The sequence below is a fragment of the Pseudophryne corroboree genome, chromosome 4 (assembly GCF_028390025.1).
Source record: "Pseudophryne corroboree isolate aPseCor3 chromosome 4, aPseCor3.hap2, whole genome shotgun sequence".
Lineage (NCBI taxonomy): Eukaryota > Metazoa > Chordata > Amphibia > Anura > Myobatrachidae > Pseudophryne > Pseudophryne corroboree.
In genome coordinates, this window is record NC_086447.1 from 405,124,316 (window position 1) to 405,141,910 (window position 17,595).

The following is a 17,595-nucleotide window of genomic DNA, read 5'->3' on the forward strand; positions in this document are numbered from 1 at the left end:
CTTAAAGACATAGTTGAAGACAAAGAACTGCGGACTGTGGCTTGAAAGACGAGGCTGTAGATAATGAACTGCGGAACTGTGAATGGTGGTTTAAAGACGTGGCTGTAGACAAAGAACTGTGGACTGTGGCTTGAAAGACGAGGCTGTAGATAATGAACTGCGGAACTGTGAATGGTGGTTTAAAGATGTGGCTGGAGACAAAGAACTGTGGACTGTTGCTTGAAAGACGAGGCTGTAGATAATGAACTGCGGAACTGTGAATGGTGGTTTAAAGACGTGGCTGGAGACAAAGAACTGTGGACTGTGGCTTGAAAGATGAGGCTGTAGATACTGGAACCGTCCGGTCCAGAGGACCTTATTGGGTCGGGGGTTTCCAGGGGCGCTTCCACGGATGGCAGTGGGTTAGCAACAGCAGGACTGCGGCAGCAACTAAAAGACGGCAGTCAAAACCATTGATTACCAGGAAACAGCAAGAATCCTGGGAGCACAGAGCTATAGCACCTACAACTGGGTTGTAACTTGAAGCACTGGCACCCCTGTCATGAACCAGCCCCCTTTTATAGGGAGAGATCTCCCTGGATTGGCCGGATACACAGGAAGCTTGCACCTTAGCCTCAGAATTGGTCTTCAAAATGGTGGCTTCCAGTACAGCAGACCATTGCTGGCACCCAGACTCTCCCCCTCCCCTGGTCTCCTAGTAACTGCCCTTGAGTGGGAACCGCTGCAGTGGTATCCCGCCGCCACGAGCGGACCCCTCAGCGCCGCCTACCTGCCGCGAGCAGGCTTGCTGCAACAGTCCTCCTCCGCCGCTGTCCAGAAGCCACCCACACCACAGACCCCGTGGACCCGGCACGCCGGTAAGTCCCCGGGTGCTGACAAGCATTGCCCACTGTAAGGTATAAAAGTAGCACTGTGCCTGGCTCCTTCTCTGCCGGGCACACTTCTACTAATATACTTTGATTACAATGGGCAGCGCTTCAGCTGTCACTCCCCTGTATGCTCCGCCTCCTCTCTGTCTCCTGCCGTATCTTCGGGGACTTCCGCCATGCACAGGAGGGACTTCCCATAGAAGCACAGGATCCGTTTGCAGCTAGGATCAGAGTCTCCATTTGAGCCACATTGATATGGAGGCACGGGGAATGTGAGCTGGGTCCTCTCTCTCTCTCTCTCTTTCTTTCTCTCTCTCTCTCTCCCTCAGGGGGCTGCGGACCAGACCAGTTTTAATTTTTTCTCTTTCTCCCTGTCACCCTCCTGCTCTCTTCCTCTGTCCTTCCAATGGGCAGATAAATTAGAAAGTAATAGAGGCAATAAGAAGTTCCCCATTTGTGCCACTTTTTCTTTCCACATCTGTGCCTCTTCTACACACCATTATCTGTTCTCTTGCCCCCTTCCATTATCAGTGCATCTTCCCCTACTACTTTATCTGTGCCTCTTCCACCTCCACCCCTCCATTATCTATAATTGTACCCCCCTCCATTTATATGTGCATCTGCCACCCCTCCATTATATGTGACTCTGTCCCTTCTACATTTATCTGTGCCTCTGCCTCCTCAGTTATCTGTGCCTCTGCCCCCCTCATCTTATGTCCCCCCTCTCCATCTGTTCCTCTACACCTCACCATATCTATGTCTCTACCCCTCATCTTACCAGTGCCTCAAACCTTCCCCTCTCCCCTCCCTCCCCTCCCCCAATTGGGGACAGGCTGCTGCTGTTGATCTTGAATGTAGTGTCCTGGAGAATGATTCAATTCTTAGTGCAGTGCCACTGATAATGTTTGGTCCCTCTGAGTGCAATGCCACTATATATAATATACACACTAGTATAATATCTGGACCTATTCATGTCTCTGCCCCTTTCATCACAAATCTCCAATACTTTCTGGTATTCCAGCCATGATTAAGGGGACTACTGTGTTGTGTAATGTGAGCAAGGGGCTCTTCAATGCTGTGTAATGTGCAGGGGCGGATCCAGAAGAAAATGATAGGGGGGGCACCATGGAAGGGGCAAGTACATTTGCGTGCGGCTTCGGTGCATGTGAGGTGGCGCTTCTTATACAATGCCCACAGTTGTAGCGCACATTATGCAATGTCCACTGTACTGGTAGTGCCCTTTATATAGACCCCATAGTAGTGGTGCCCCTTATGCAATGCGCGTATTGCCCCCAGTAGTAATGTTGCCTGTAGTAATGCCCCCAGTCATTTAGCGCCCTAGTAGTTATGCCCCTAGTGGTAATGCCCCTGCAGTTATGACCCCAGTAGTTTACCCCCCTTTAGTTTAGCCTCCCAGTGGTAATGCCCCCAGTAGTTTGCCTGCTTGTAGTTTAGCCCCTGTAGTTATGCCCCCCTTGTAGTTTAGCCCCCAGTAGTAATGCCCCCAGTAGTTTGGCCCCTGTAGTTATCCCCCAGTAGTTTGGCCACTGTAGTTATGCCCCCAGTAGTTTGGCCCCCCTGTAGTTTAGCCCCCAAGTAGTAATGCCCCTGTAGTTACGCCACCAGTAGTAATGCCCTCCTGTAGTATGCCCCCAGTAGTTAGCCCCTTTGTAGTTGGCCCCCAGTAATAATGTGCCCCAGTAGTTTGTGCCCAGTAGATGCCCCCCAGTAATAATGTCCCCCAGTAGTTTGCCCCTGTAGATGCCCCCCAGTAATAATGTCCCCCAGTAGTTTGCCCCCAGTAGATGCCCCCCAGTAATAATGTCCTCCAGTAGTTTGCCCCCAGTAGTAATGCCCCCTAGGAGTTTGCCCCCAATAGATGACCCCCCCAGTAGTAATGCCCCCTGTAGATGCCCCCCAGTAATAATGCCCCCAGTAGATGGCCCCCAGTAAAAATGTCCCCAGTAGCTGCCTCCAGTAGTAATGCCCCCAATAGATGACCCCCCAATAGTAATACTCCCAGTAGATGCCCCCCCAGTAATAATGCCCCCAGTAGTAATGCCCCCCCAGTAGTAATGCCCCTTGTTTATGCCCCCCAGTAGTAATGCCCCCAGTAGATGCTCCCCCAGTAATAATGCCCCCAGTAATAATGCCCCCAGTAGTAATGTCCCCCCCTAGTTTGCCCCCAGTAGATGCCCCCGCTGCACTGAGGTAGAGAAAAGAGAACATACTTACCAAGCCACGTTCCCGCTTCCAGACCGCTGCAGTACTCCTCCTCCTGGCGTCCTCTCCTCAGCACTATGATAGAGACGTCATGACTGACGTCTCTCCCATAGCGCACGCCGCACAGTGACAGCACCGGAGGCAGGAGCTCAGTAATGAGCTCCTGCCTCCGGCTGCCGCTGTGCAGGGAGACGGGCACCCGCTTTTAACACAATCTCAGTGGGCGCCCGTCATCTCCCTGTGTGGCGCCGGGGGAGGGACGGATGGACGGACTGGGGGACAGAGGGACTGGGGACGGAGGCACAAACAACAGGGGGGTCACGGGCCCGAGTGCCCCCCCTGGATCCACCACTGGTAATGTGAATAGCAGGGAATACTGTGTGGAATAACAAAGAATAGTGGACACTACTTTGTGGTGTAATATGAATAAGGTTGCACTACTGTGTGCGTAATTTGAATTGATACTAATGTGTAGACATGCCCTATCCTCATGAGGCCACACTACTTTATTTTTGGCGCTGCACCCTACTTATTTAGAATATAGGAGGGGTGGGAGTGCCAGACCCTTACTTTGCCAGGGGCACTCAGACCCCTAGATACATCCCTGCAATATAATACCATTAATACTATATTTAGTATTTAGATATTTTAGACCCAAGTGCTTGATTTTGCATTTTTTTCCCCATTAAACTGTAGTTGCCATGTTCTTAACCATTCTCCTAGTCTACCTAGATCATCAATTATTTGTTTTAATCTACTTGGTGTGTCTACCCTGTTGCAAACCTTTGTGTCATCTACAAAAAGACATCCTTTCTACAACTCTCTATTTTCTATCCTGCAGCCAAGATCTTATCCATTCAACCATTTTAGTATACAATCCCATGCTTTCACGTTTATTTAACAGTCTTTGATGTGGGACAGTGTCAAAAGCTTTGCTAAAGTCTAGATAAGCTATATCTGTGCCTCCCCATTTATTTATTACTTTAGTCACCCAGTCAAAAAAGTCAATAAGGCTTGTTTGACATTATATGTCCCCAGTAAATCCATGCTGTGTGGTATCCTGCAAATTGTTGTATTTGAGATAATCTACAATTTTTTCTTTTAAGACTGTTTCCATCACTTTCCCTACTACTGATGTATGTCACTGGTCAGTAGTTGCTTGCTTTTTCCCTGTTTCCACTTTTGTGCAGTGGGGATACATTTGCTTATTACCAGGAATTATTCTGATGCCTCTGCTTATTACTCTGGAATTACTCATATAGCTAGTGACTGGTTGAATGATTTTGTTGAAGGTGTTACCAGCCCTCCTTTAAGCTCTTTTAGTATCCTTGGATATATCCATCTGGCCCCATTGATTTTTCCACTTTCAGTTTTGAGAGTTCTGAAAGGACCTTCTCCTCTGTAAATGTACTTGTTTCTACCTCAGTTTTTCTGAATATATCTGCAACTTAACTGTGGTTCCTTCCCCTCTTTTAGTAGTGAGTACTGAGAAAAAATAATTATAAAGAAGATCTGCTATTGCTTTTGTTTCCCTGAACAAGACTCCCACACACTGTCTTTAGTCTTATTTTTCCGCCTTTTGTTTTTCAAGTTCCTCTTATATACCTAAAAAAGTTTTGCCCCCTTTACCCACTGACTTTGCCCCAGTTTTATTTTTTTATACAAGGATCTATCCAGTTATGTTATCCTACTCATATTTACTATAGTTTGGCATCCTAATGTAGGTAGAGCCTGGCTGCTCCATGCTGATGGCTCCCCTGTCAGAGAATTTCAATTCCAAACAGTATTTCAACCATATATGTTATATCTTGTTCTTCCACTGTATGAACACAGCACCCATTCTCTTGAATTGGTGCCACTACTACTAGCTCATTGGCTTGTGTTTCAATTCCTGAGACACTTGGGCATTGGAAATCTAGTTCTTATAAAAACCTACAATTGTTTTTTTATAGATAAGTTTGTCTGTTTTTCTAAATTGCCAATAAATTGATTTTGTAGGTTTATCTGAAATAGGATGATAATGTGTCTAAACATTTTTTTTTCTGCCAGAAATTAGTGTTGGCATTCATGCCATGAATGAATAAAACTAAGTGCATCAGGGATGTTCATGTCAGGAGATCTATAAAAACCCCGAAACAGCCATTTTTGCCAGTGATAGGAGATTATGTACTTGTCAAAGAACACTGCCAGAAATGGCTATTACATTACTATTTAGGAAAGACAGCAGCAGTACAACTATCTTAAATTTTATCTAATTACTATTATAATCTCAGTGATAGTGGGCTCTAAAATGTAAAAAAAAAAAACTTTGTAAAAAAAAAAAGTATTTTTCTGTTTGGAAAATAAATTAAAGTTGTTTTTTTTTAAATTTAGACTGCGTCAGACTGATAGAATCTGTGCTTCCAGTGCAGTGTGCATGTGTGACATACAAAGTGCCTTTTGTCTGCTACTTTTTTATGCATCATTTTTAATTCTTAGAATTAGTTACAGAAATAGAAAGACATCAGTGATATAATTTTAGAAATGAATATATTAGCGTCTGAAAACTTGTCCAGGTAATGGAAGCTACTGTAAATCTTGTATCAACTTGTAAGAACTGGTACCTAAAAAACACACTGTGCATGCACATACAGTATGAAGTCCTGTCTGGCCAACATAGTAGTAGATCTCCCAGTATCACAGGTGAGCTGAGCATCATTTGTTTGCACTGGAAAGTTCTTTTTGTTAAATAGGCCTGATTTTTTTTCCATCAGCACAATTAACAATTTGCATCTAGTAAAGGACAAGGCCTTTTCTGACTAATAAAAAAATAATCTTTACTGAAAATATCTTTTAAAAGTTTGTATGGTAAATGTATTCTACAGGACCAGATGGTTTTCACCCGAGGTTTATTATGGAGCTTAGGACACAACTAGCAAGACCCTTATACTTGATTTTCTATAGTTTAATTAGAGGAGATATGGTACCGAGGGATTGGCGTATAGGTGAGGTAGTGCCATTATTTAAAAAGGAATCTAAAAATCATCCTGGGAACTACAGACCAGTTATTTTAACCTGTATAGTGGGTAAAATATTGGAAGGAATTTTGAGGGATAGCAAAGAGGATTATCTGCGGAATACTAAGTTTATTAGCAAGAGTCAGCATGTGTTTGTGAGGGACAGATCATGTCAAACTAACTTAATTAGCTACTACAAGGAAGTGAGCGATAATCTTGACCAGGGAAAAGCAGTGGATGTGGTCTATTTAGATTTTGCAAAAGCCTTCGATACAGTGCCTCACAGGAGACTGATCATCAAATTAAGGGAACTTGGCCTAGGAAATACTATTTGTACATGGATAGGTAATTGGCTGGATAACAGGGTACAACAAATAGTGGTCAATGGGATGTTTTCCAGCTAGGCACCAGTAGTCAGCGGAATACCACAAGGGTCCGTACTTGGCCCACTACTGTTCAATATATTTATTAATGATATAGGAATAGACCTGGGAAGCACAGTGTCAATCTTTGCAGATGATACTAAACTGTGTAAGGTAATAAATTCAGAAATAGACGTAGAGTCTCTACAGAATTACTTACTTAAACTTGAAACCTGGGCATCTAAATGGGGAATGATGTTCAATATTGAAAAATGATAAATTATGCATTTTGGAATTAAAAATAAACTTGCATCCTATTCACTTAATGGGGAAAATATAGGGGTAACAGTAGTGGAAAAAGATTTGGAGGTGCTCATAGATAATAGGCTTAATAACAGTACACAATGTCAAAATGCAGCAAAGAAGGCAAGTAAAGTCCTTGCTTGCATAAAACGGGGTATTGAGACAAGGGACGAGGATGTAAGTCTGCCGCTGTACAAATCATTAGTACATCTACACCTGGAGTATTGTGTTCAATTCTGGGCACCATATTATAAAAAAGATATCAGAGAACTCGAAATAGTTAAAAAGTGAGCTACTAAACTAATTAAAGGGTTATAGACACTGGAGTACGAGGAAAGGCTCACTAGATTAAATATGTATACACTAGAAAAGAGGCGTCTAAGAGGAGATATTATTAATATCTTCAAATATGTAAAGGGTCATTACAATGAGTTAGTAGGGGAGTTGTTTGTTAATAGAACTCTGTATAGTACACGTAGACACTCACTGAGGCTATAGGAGAGTAAATTCCGTACAAAACGTAGGAAAAGGTTCTTCACCGTAAGGGCAATAAGGATTTGGAACTCCCTGCCAGAGAAGGTAATAATGGCAGACTCTGTATATGCATTTAAAAACGGATTGGACAGCTTTCTAGCTGAAAAAAGTATCCAAGGCTATAGCATTTAATATATTGACAATCCAGGTATATTCAATTAGGGTCAGATGCATTCCAACATGCATTTGTCGGAATGGATCCATCAAACCCTATTCAATCCCATCTCAATTCGACTTTAAAAAAAGTCGAATTGAGATGAGACCTGTGAGTGGAGGAGAGGGGGGAGACCAGCGGGGACAGCCGCGGGCAGACGGAGGAGAGCAGCGCAGCAGAAGGATGTCTCACAACTGCCAGACCTCACGGCACTGTCCACCCGGCTCCAGCAAGCGTGACCTCACTTGCTGGAGCCAAGTGGACGCTGCCGTGAGCGGCGCGGCTATAACACATCCTTCTGCAGCGCTATTCTGTAGCATTGCTCTACCCTGTATGCCTGCAGCTCTCCCCCATCTCCCCGCGGCTCTCCCCCCTCTCCTCCTGTAAGGACCCTCATCTCAGTACGACATATTTTTATGATGGTCGTAAACGGGGCCAAATCCTGTCAAATTTGGCCCCGTTTCCCTCAAAAGTATGTGAATCACAGCTATACCGCCGATTCACGTACTATTCGACAAGTTGAATTCCCCGACTTGTCGAATAAAAATGCTGGGGACTGAATAGGTTGAATCACGATTCAGCCTTAAAATTCCCCGATTTGTTGAATAAAAATAACTGGTACTGAATAGGTCAAGTCATGATTCGACCTTAAAAAGTCGAAAACTGACGTCTTTTCAACAGACGGCAGCTTTCGACCCTAATTGAATATACCCCTAAGTATCAGGGAGTGGTACGAAATATAGTTGTCAATTGGTACGAAATTATTACTTCAGCTGGTGCATTATAATATGCACAGCTTGATACAGAATGCAGGTTGAACCCGATGGGCATTTTGCCTGTTTTCAACCTCATTAACTATGGCCCTCATTCTGAGTTGTTCGCTCGTTAGTGGTTTTCGCAACAGAGCGATTTGTCGCAAACTGCGCATGCGCAATGTTCGCAGTGCGTCTGCGCCAAGTAAATTTGCCAAAAAGTTAGGTATCTTACTCACGGCTTAACGAAGAAATCGAGTGTGATTGACAGGAAGTGGGTGTTTCTGGGCGGAAACTGGCCGTTTTATGGGTGTGTGCGGAAAAACGTGCCGTTTCTGGGAAAAACGCGGGAGTGGCTGGAGAAACGGGGGAGTGTCTGGGCGAACGCTGGGTGTGTTTGTGACGTCAAACCAGGAACGAAACTGACTGAACTGATCGCAGTGTAGGAGTAAGTCTCGAGCTACTCAGAAACTGCAAAGAAATAGCTATTCGCAATTATGCGAATCTTTCGTTCGCAATTCTGCAAAGCTAAGATTCACTCCCAGTAGGCGGCGGCTTAGCGTGTGCAAAGCTGCTAAAAGCAGCTAGCGAGCGAACAACTCGGAATGAGGGCCTATGTTACTATGTTATATATTATACAGTATAAGGGATGCGGTCATTAGGTCGACCACACTTAGGTCGACAGTCATTAGGTTGACCACTATTAGTCGACATACATTAGGTTGACATGGTAACTAGGTCGACATGAAAAAAGATCGACATGCGTTCTTCAAATTAAAAATAGTAACCTGTGCCGAGCACAGCGGTAGCGGAGCGAGGCACCTTGTCTGAAGCATGGCGAGTGCAGCGAGCCATGCGAGGGGACACAGTGCACTAATTGGGGTTCCCAGTCACTTTGCAATGAAAACGATACCAAAAAAGTAAAACAAACCTCATGCTGACCTTTTTCCATGTCGACCTTGTTCATGTCGACCTAATGACTGTGTCAACCTATTTCAGGTGTCGACCTAGTCACTGTCGACCAATAGTGGTCGACCTAATGCATGTCGACCCATACCCCATTGTAAGGACCCAACAGATTTTGCATACATGATTCACCAGAGTACCTATGCAAATGTAAGCAGAATGAAAAGGATATTACAAAGCTACTTTTCTCGCAGAAATCTATTCTTCTTCCATTGTAACAATTGTGCAAGCTCTACAGACCTACTTTTTGTACTGTATGTCAATAAAGGGGAATGCTTCTCAATCATGTTCCTGGGAGCACCAGTATATGAGTCACTAAGGACTTGATATTCTGGTGTTGTAAATGTTGTCGACATACATCATGCTAACATTCATAATGTCAGCATGAAAAAATAAACACTGATGAAATGTCAACATGATTAGAAAACGTTTCGGGTGTTCTATTGGTGACTTACCTGATACTGTGGGTATGCTGGCTTCAGCGTGTCTTACGGAACCTGTGGTAATGTCTTGATGACTTCCAGCTCATTCTGCAGCAGTTCTGGTGGTAAGTATCCCTAACCCTCCCCACTAGTGACTAAAACAAAGCCTTGACTCCCACAGCCTGTCCCTAACCCTCCAACTGTCCCTAACCCTAAAACCCCCACCCCGTAGCATAACCCTAACCCTCCACTGCCACACGCTAACCCTAACCCTACAGTCTGAGCAGAATGTCAACATGGCACCTGTCTACAATGTGAACATGTCAACATGTTACGTATGCAAACAAGATAGTTGTCAACGTTTCAACAATGTCAACATCGTAACTGTTGACATTTTGGTGTCCGCATTATGAATGATAATGACTGCATCCCAAAGTTACAGCAGAATGCCTGAATAGATGACAGTATAGAGTATGTGTGTTAACTACAGAAATACTGTGTGGAACGTGTTGCCTTGTATGTAATGTAAATAAGTGTTTATGCTTTGAAGCCAGATCATGTTCACATTATGCAAATGTTGTGAGATACTATTGAAATACAAAATGACAGGTGCTCTTTGATGCTGATGCAATCAGTCCGAGGCTTTCATGTCTTAGATGAGGTTTCAGGGCACTTATGTGTACTGTATGCCTAAATGGAATACCACACTCATTAAAATAATGCACAATAAGCTAAATACGTACTTGAATAATTGATTCCCTTATCGAAACTATAGAAGATACTGTAGTGTCCCACATATTAGGGGAATGTTTTAAATATATGGAGATAAAAAGTTAGGTTTAAAATAGAAAGTGCTCACCTGATGGTATTGTGGGACACGTTTTACCTGAGGGTGTCGGGCAAGCTGTGCATAAAGCCCTGGGAATAAGTGTGTGCAGGAAATCTAGATTTCAGATCTCCCAGGAAGATAAGAACACCTATCAGGGACTAGAGGCAGTTTACTCTCCCCCAGACCTGTGTGTAAAGATGTATAGAGAGTCATTGCATTGAGATTCTTGGCCTGATTTTGAGTCGGATGAAGCCAAGTCCTTGGGGGTAAATCAGATCTGATCGTAGCAGCAAATTTGTTAGCAGTTAGGCAAAACCATGTGCACTGCAGGAGGGGGGGGGGGGCAGATATAACGTGCAGAGAGAGTTAGATTTGGGTGGGTTATTTTGTTTCTGTGCAGGGTAAATACTGCCTGCTTTGTTTTTATACTGCAATTTAGATTTCAGTTTGAACACACCCCACCCAAATCTAACTCTCTCTGCATATGTTATATCTGCCCTCCCTGCAGTGCACATGGTTTTGCCCAACTGCTAACAAATATGCTGCTACGATCAGGTCTGAATTACCCCCTTTGTCTGCATCTTTTGCCACAGATATATCTGCAACTTTCTGCGAATGCCACTACAAAGCTCTTCTGAACGCATGCACAGTGCAACTTAAACTGTCAACTGCAATTTTGCAGTCATACATCATTACCAGAGAATAGTTTGTCAGGGGTCACACATTTGAAAAATGAACTCCATTTTTCAAATGAAGGTAGCCCTAGGTCTGTGGGTGCCAGGATGGGGGGATAGTGCATTTTTAATGTTCCCTCCTCTCTTACCTGTATTTTTAAAAGTCCTACAATATTTATCTTGGGAGGGGGTGAGGCATAATAACATTATTGCAGATCTGAAGTGAAGATGTTATCTATGGTACCCTTGCCCCTCTCCCAGGTCCAAGAGACATCCACTTTCAGAAAGACATTTTTTGTAAGTGCACCCTCCCCTCTCCACGTTTGAACACTTGTATTACAAGTCCTACACACTGAGCTATACTGTATGTCTTCCAATCCAGCATATCAGAGTGACATATCCATCGCAACAGTGCATATCGGGCAGTGTTAATGCTCAATATGTGGGTGCCTGCAGTCACTAGCAACGTCGTCGGGTTTTATGTGCTGCACATCAAACCTGACGATATAACTAGCATCCTGTAGTATGCTAATGAAGGATGGAATATGATCATTCTGTCCTTCATTAACATCGCTCAATGTGTACCCTGATTCCAATATGTCAGCTCGGTACACATCGCTTGAGTGTGTTCCCAGCTTAAAGCATAAACTTTAGTTAATCCTTGAGCTGTCATGTGTTGTGCGCAGAATCCTGTGTCAGTGGTCTGCCAACTACATTTATTTTAACTGTTGCAGAAATAAGATTCTCAGACCATCAGATCATATGCACATTATTGTATGATATTTTTTGTTTTAATATTAATCTTTGTGGATATCATATCATAAATGTATGCTGTCTATTTGATCGATACAGATTAAAGAACATCTTGCCAAGGGACAGAGGATGCTGGCAGGGGAAGGAATGTCTCAGGTGACCAAAACACTGCTTGATTTAACTCAGAGGCGGCATTTTTATGCAGGGGATCTTCTGATCTCAGTGGAAATCCTCAGAAATGTCACAGACACTTTCAAAAGAGCAAGCTATATCCCCGCATCTGATGGAGTTCAGGTAAGATGTTAAGAAATCATGTCTAAATTTAAAAAAAAAACACAATATATTTGCTTGTGCTAACTCATCCAGTGTACGAAAATTAAGATTAATTAAAATTTTAACTAACCAATTATCATATTCTGTACAAGCATTTACTTTGTTCATGTTTCCCAAAATTTGCAAATGAAGAATGACAGAGGAAAGGCTAACTACCATGCCCATGTTGCCTGCCCCCATCAAGAGCTGTCGGGTCCTTCTTCTTATAACTTCTGATAAACATTAGAAAGGAAAGTACACAACAAAGGCATCAAGAGGTATATTTACTAAAGTGCGGGTTTACTGAAGTGGAAATGTTACCTATGGCAATCAATCAGATTCTAGCTATTATCTTCTAGAAGATGCTAGAAAGATACATGATAAGTAGAATCTGATTGTTTGCTATGGGCAACATCTCCACTTCTGTAAACTCGTAGTTTAGTAAATATAACCAATTTTACGAGCCAGCTGAAATACTGATTCAAGCACAGACCAAAACAAAGGACAAGCTCAATGGTACATACAACCGCACATTTAGGGGGTAATTCAGACCTGATTGTAGCAGCAAATTTGTTAGCAGTTGGGAAAAAACATGTGCACTGTGGGGGGGTGGGGGCAGATATAACATATGCAGAGAGAGTTAGATTTGGGTGGGTTATATTGTTTCTGTGCAGGGTAAATACTGGCTGCTTTATTTTTCCACTGCAATTTAGATTTCAGTTTGAACACACCACACCCAAATCTAACTCTCTGCACATGTTATATCTGCCCCCCCCCCCCCCCCCCCCCCTGCAGTGCACATGGTTTTGCACAACTGCTAACAAATTTGCTACTACGACCAAGTCTGAATTACCCCCTTAGGCAGAAATAAAATCCCCATCTTGCAGAGGAGAAAAAAAAAAAGCATTGGTTATGTCGGCACACTAAAGCATAATATATGCTCAAGCAATGAAGACACCACCAGTCAACATCAGCCAATCATAAGTGGTTCACTGGTGCTGCTGACCATCATCTTTATTTGCAACTGTCCTTGACTACCACCAAATAATATGGCTTTTTTAAGTGTATATTGCCCAGTGGTTCACAAATTTTTTTTGATTCACAGCGCCCAAGAGTATCAGAATTTTTTTTTTTTCACGGCACTGTTAGGCCAAAAGCTTTTTTTTTTTTTGACAAAAATATTAAGTTCAGTAAATTGTGTTTATACTGTATGTCATCCTTAGGTTTAATGATGTGGTTAGGAACAAGATTCCCTTCTGTTTATACACATATTTTATAACTGAAAGCCACAAGACCTATCTTTGTCCATTACAAATAAACAATTTGAATGGTCCTGGACAACCAACCCGAGGCACCCCTGCAAATGTCCCAAGGCAGGCCAGGGTGCCACGGCACAGAGTTTGGGAACCTTTGGTATATGCATTTGTGCTCATGTCTGTATTGCATAAACACACAGCCTGCAACATGCCAGTTAGGAGCTGATCGGCTGGTTCTTTATCTCAGTCCACTTTATCTCTTTTCAAAGCTTAGTATATAGACTCCATAGTTACTATATTCCATCTGTGATAGTACACCCCTTCCGTCTCCTGTCTCACCTCCCCAGGTCATACTTGCCTACTTTTGAAAGCTAGTTTCAGGGAGATTATAGTCGGTAGTAGTATGCACCACTCAAAACATGGCGTATTGTCGAGGGGGTGTGCCATGATCCACCCAGAGGACATATTTAGATTAACCCATGGGCGTATCTGTTGCCACGCAGCCATATGCTATGTGCATCTTTCTGCTTATTCCTCTGGCACATATATATATATATATATATATATATATACTGTATATATATATACAGTATATACTGCATAAGTGAATGCTCCTTGTAAGGAAGATGTGTATGGTAGCGAAAAAAGAAAGAAACAAATCTTTGTGGGGCCCTCTTGAAAATTGAATATGTTTAAAATACAACTTTTAATATCTTCATTTAAAAAGCTAGGGGATAAGTCTTGAGTGACTGTACCAGTCTCCTCCTAACATAAACCAAAATTATGGATAGTTGGTCCTGGGCAAAAATATACGCTTGCACGCATACATTCATTACTCTGTGCAAAAAAATTGAGTGCTTGATTGCTTTTAAAATTTATAGACAGATATTAGCTTTAACCACTTGCCTTGGCATGGTCGCATGAGATGAGACCACACCAGGAAGTGCCTTAACTAATCTGATCGCAAACGAAGAGTAACTTCCCACAGCTGCCGCTCCCAGAGGGACCTTCCAGTCCCTCTTCCTCCATGCACCCTCCCCAAGTGTTTGCTTTGATCGGTCAGCATGATAGAACCCCCCCCCCCCCCCCCCTTCCTCACCTGGCAGCTACAGACAATAGCAGCCACTGGGAAAGTATAAATGAAAACCTCCCCCCCAGCTCCCCCAGTGTTCACAGCTATGAAAATCAAAGTTGCAATGATGGTGCTGATCCGAAATTTTTTTTTTTTTAACAAATTTCCAAAAATTTAATAAAATAAATTTGGATACGTTTAAATATATGTTCTTCACCTAATTCACAAAAATTGGCAGTTAAGTGGTTAATTAGATGATGCATACATAGTGAAACCAGTTGCTGTTATTATTGACTTATGTGGTTTATCCACACTTTAAAAGGGTTAGTAATTAGTTATAGTAACAGTTAATGTATTGTACATGCACAGATAAATCATAAAAAGATTATACATATATAATTATTTTTTATTTATTACCAGTTATTTATATAGTGCACATATTCTGCAGCGCTTTACAGGGAATATTTGGCCATTCTCATCAGTCCCTACCCCAGTGGATCTTACAGTCTATGGGGGTATTCAGAGTTGATCGTAGATGTGCTAAATTTAACACATCTACAATCATTTACTCTGACATGCGGGGGGACGCCCAGCACAGGCCTAGTTCACCTGCACAGGTACAAAAGCATTGCACGGCGGCGATGCTTTTGTACCTGGTGAGTAGCTCTCTACCTGTGCAGCTCCTGCACTCTGGAAGGGAGCTACCTACCGCGTTCAGAGTCACAGCAGCTGCATGTGACAACGCAGCCACCGCTGCCCGTCCCCCCAACGGCCCAAACCGAAACATCCACAGGAAACCCATGCAAAACGCGGAGAATATACAAACTCCACACTGTTAAGGCCATGGAGGGAATACATATATATTATACTGTTAGTTTGGTGCAGGAACTCTTCCCTTCCCTTTGCCAGGAAGATGTGTATATAAGCAAGTTTCAGGTCCTGACTTGTTGTGTGACCTGACTTGTTGTGTGACATTTTACAAAAGGATAGGCTTTACATTTTCTTAAGTCCCAGTTCATTCACTGGTGAGCTTTAGATGGAAACATACTGTAGCTTTAAGCAAGGTACAGAATACATTATCCAGAAAACCTAGGTTTGAAGGTATGATCTAAAGAAGGCTCAGTATGACATTATGTTATTTTTGGTGCATTTTCCACACAACCTCCTGTGCTTTGGTATGCCCTGTCATCTGGCCTTACCATTACATTGGAATACACTTAGTTTAGTTTAGTTTAGAGGCTTTGTACAAATGAAAATAAGGTGTCCAGCTCCTGCATAGTAATATGTTTCCCTACTTGTGCTCAATGAGATGTGCAGCCAGTTGTTCACTATAGGATGCACTGGGTCTGGTCTTATCTTCTATTCCAGATAAGCAAGTAGATGCTCTGTCGGCTAAAATGAGACACTCAGGACAAGCTGGGTTTGTTTATCTGACACATTATTGTTTGTTATTCTATTTAAAGGTAGATAGGAGGAGGAGGAGGGGGGGGGAGCCGAAGGGGAAAGCAGGGATGTCATGGGCTCTGGTACATGCAGTTACATAATATGTTAGAGTAGAGATGAAAGCTCTACACCTAAACATACATTTTGTCACATTTTACTTACTTTTTTTTTTACATAGATGCTCACAGGCACTGGCTCAGCAAAATATAGATCTAGGCAGGTGCTGCAGTCAATCTCACACTGCCACAAAGATCACACAGGAAAGACTGCTGCGGCTCTGAGTTTCTGACTCTCTCCACTCACATAGCCTTTCCTGCTCACCTGGCACTGAACATTAGAGATCATGTAAAGTATAATGAGCTCACAGCTAAAGCAGGGATGTGCATTGAGTTAAATGGCTGAGGAGGCAGTGGCTAGTACATGAGCCAGATTTACATAGAATATATGAGCCCAAGAGTTCATGTGGGCATTAGCCACAGATGCAGCAGTGTATACTGCAGGAAATGTGGTGAGTGTTGGTCAGAGATGTGTGGTCAGAGTAGGCAGAAGAGGCAGTGCCTCACCTGCCATAGACTTTTTACTCCAGAGTTTTGACTATAAAAATGCTTAGAATAATACAAAGAAGATATTTTTAATATATTCTTTGTATTTTTCAGATATTTTATAAAGTCAAAACTCTGGTATATACGTTAGTATGACAGGAAAGGCTTTACCTCACCTCACTGCACGTCACTGCTCTAAAGGGATCACTGAAGTCCAAACATACTTTAGTCTGTGAAATCCACTCGTCCAGGCTCTGCTCTCCATCACATCTGGACTCACATAATGCCCAACTTCCCTTCTGGGCATTGGGGAATCTGGGGGCTTTATTTAATTTTATGTTACAGCGGGAGACTCTTCAGTGAACCGGGAGTCTCCCACATGGAGCAATTATGCCCCAGGTGTAAATTGGCATATGTGCTAAAATCTGAATAGGGGCATAATTGTGTGCAGATTTCCATGTGCAGAGATATTTTTGCAAGATATACGCAACACTAACTGATGTAGTGCCCACGCTACATCAAACAACATACCTTTTTTAAAATTCTCATACAAGACTCCACAAATATCCCTTCCTCTCATCCTTTCATAATTTTATTTTGATCTCACATGGAAAATGTTTACAGTAATACAGGTACTAGAATTAAAATCAGCCATTGCTGACACACATTGCAGGAGATGGCATATTGGGGTGGACGCAGTGTAGACAGAGGATATAAAATCTCAAAAAAAGACAAAATTTAAGCACTATGGAATACTCAGATCTGCATTTATACATTTTAAAGTTTAAAAACCTATGAAATATATATATTTGTAATTATACAGCTAATTATTCCCTGAACACTAATTGACATGTGTTCCACTGACAGATAAGAATTGTCTCTTTTATTTCAAGAAGTGGTAGTGAAATGAATCACTATGCAGCCTGAGTAACAAGAAAATATTATATTAGGATGAACAATGAATAGAGTCACAAGGGAGGTTTAGAAGGGCTACTGTGTTTGTCAATACATTTAAGGTTTCTGTTCAATTAGTGCATTTTATAGAAAGTGCATAGATTTATATTGTAAATCTGGAATCTACTGTATATAAACATATAATATATATTGACAAAATATACAATTATTCTGCATGC

At 42.5% G+C, this 17,595-nt stretch overlaps 1 protein-coding gene across 5 annotated transcripts in view; it reads left to right on the forward strand.

Annotated features, from left to right (window-relative positions):
- ADGRB3 (adhesion G protein-coupled receptor B3) overlaps positions 1–17,595 on the forward strand; it is a 1,362,616-nt gene that overhangs the window by 645,126 nt on the left and 699,895 nt on the right. For all 5 annotated transcript variants that reach the window (XM_063916752.1, XM_063916755.1, XM_063916756.1 and 2 more), the window contains one exon: positions 11,937–12,131. In XM_063916752.1, the coding sequence (XP_063772822.1) occupies positions 11,937–12,131 (195 nt within the window). The remainder of the gene's footprint in view (positions 1–11,936; positions 12,132–17,595) is intronic.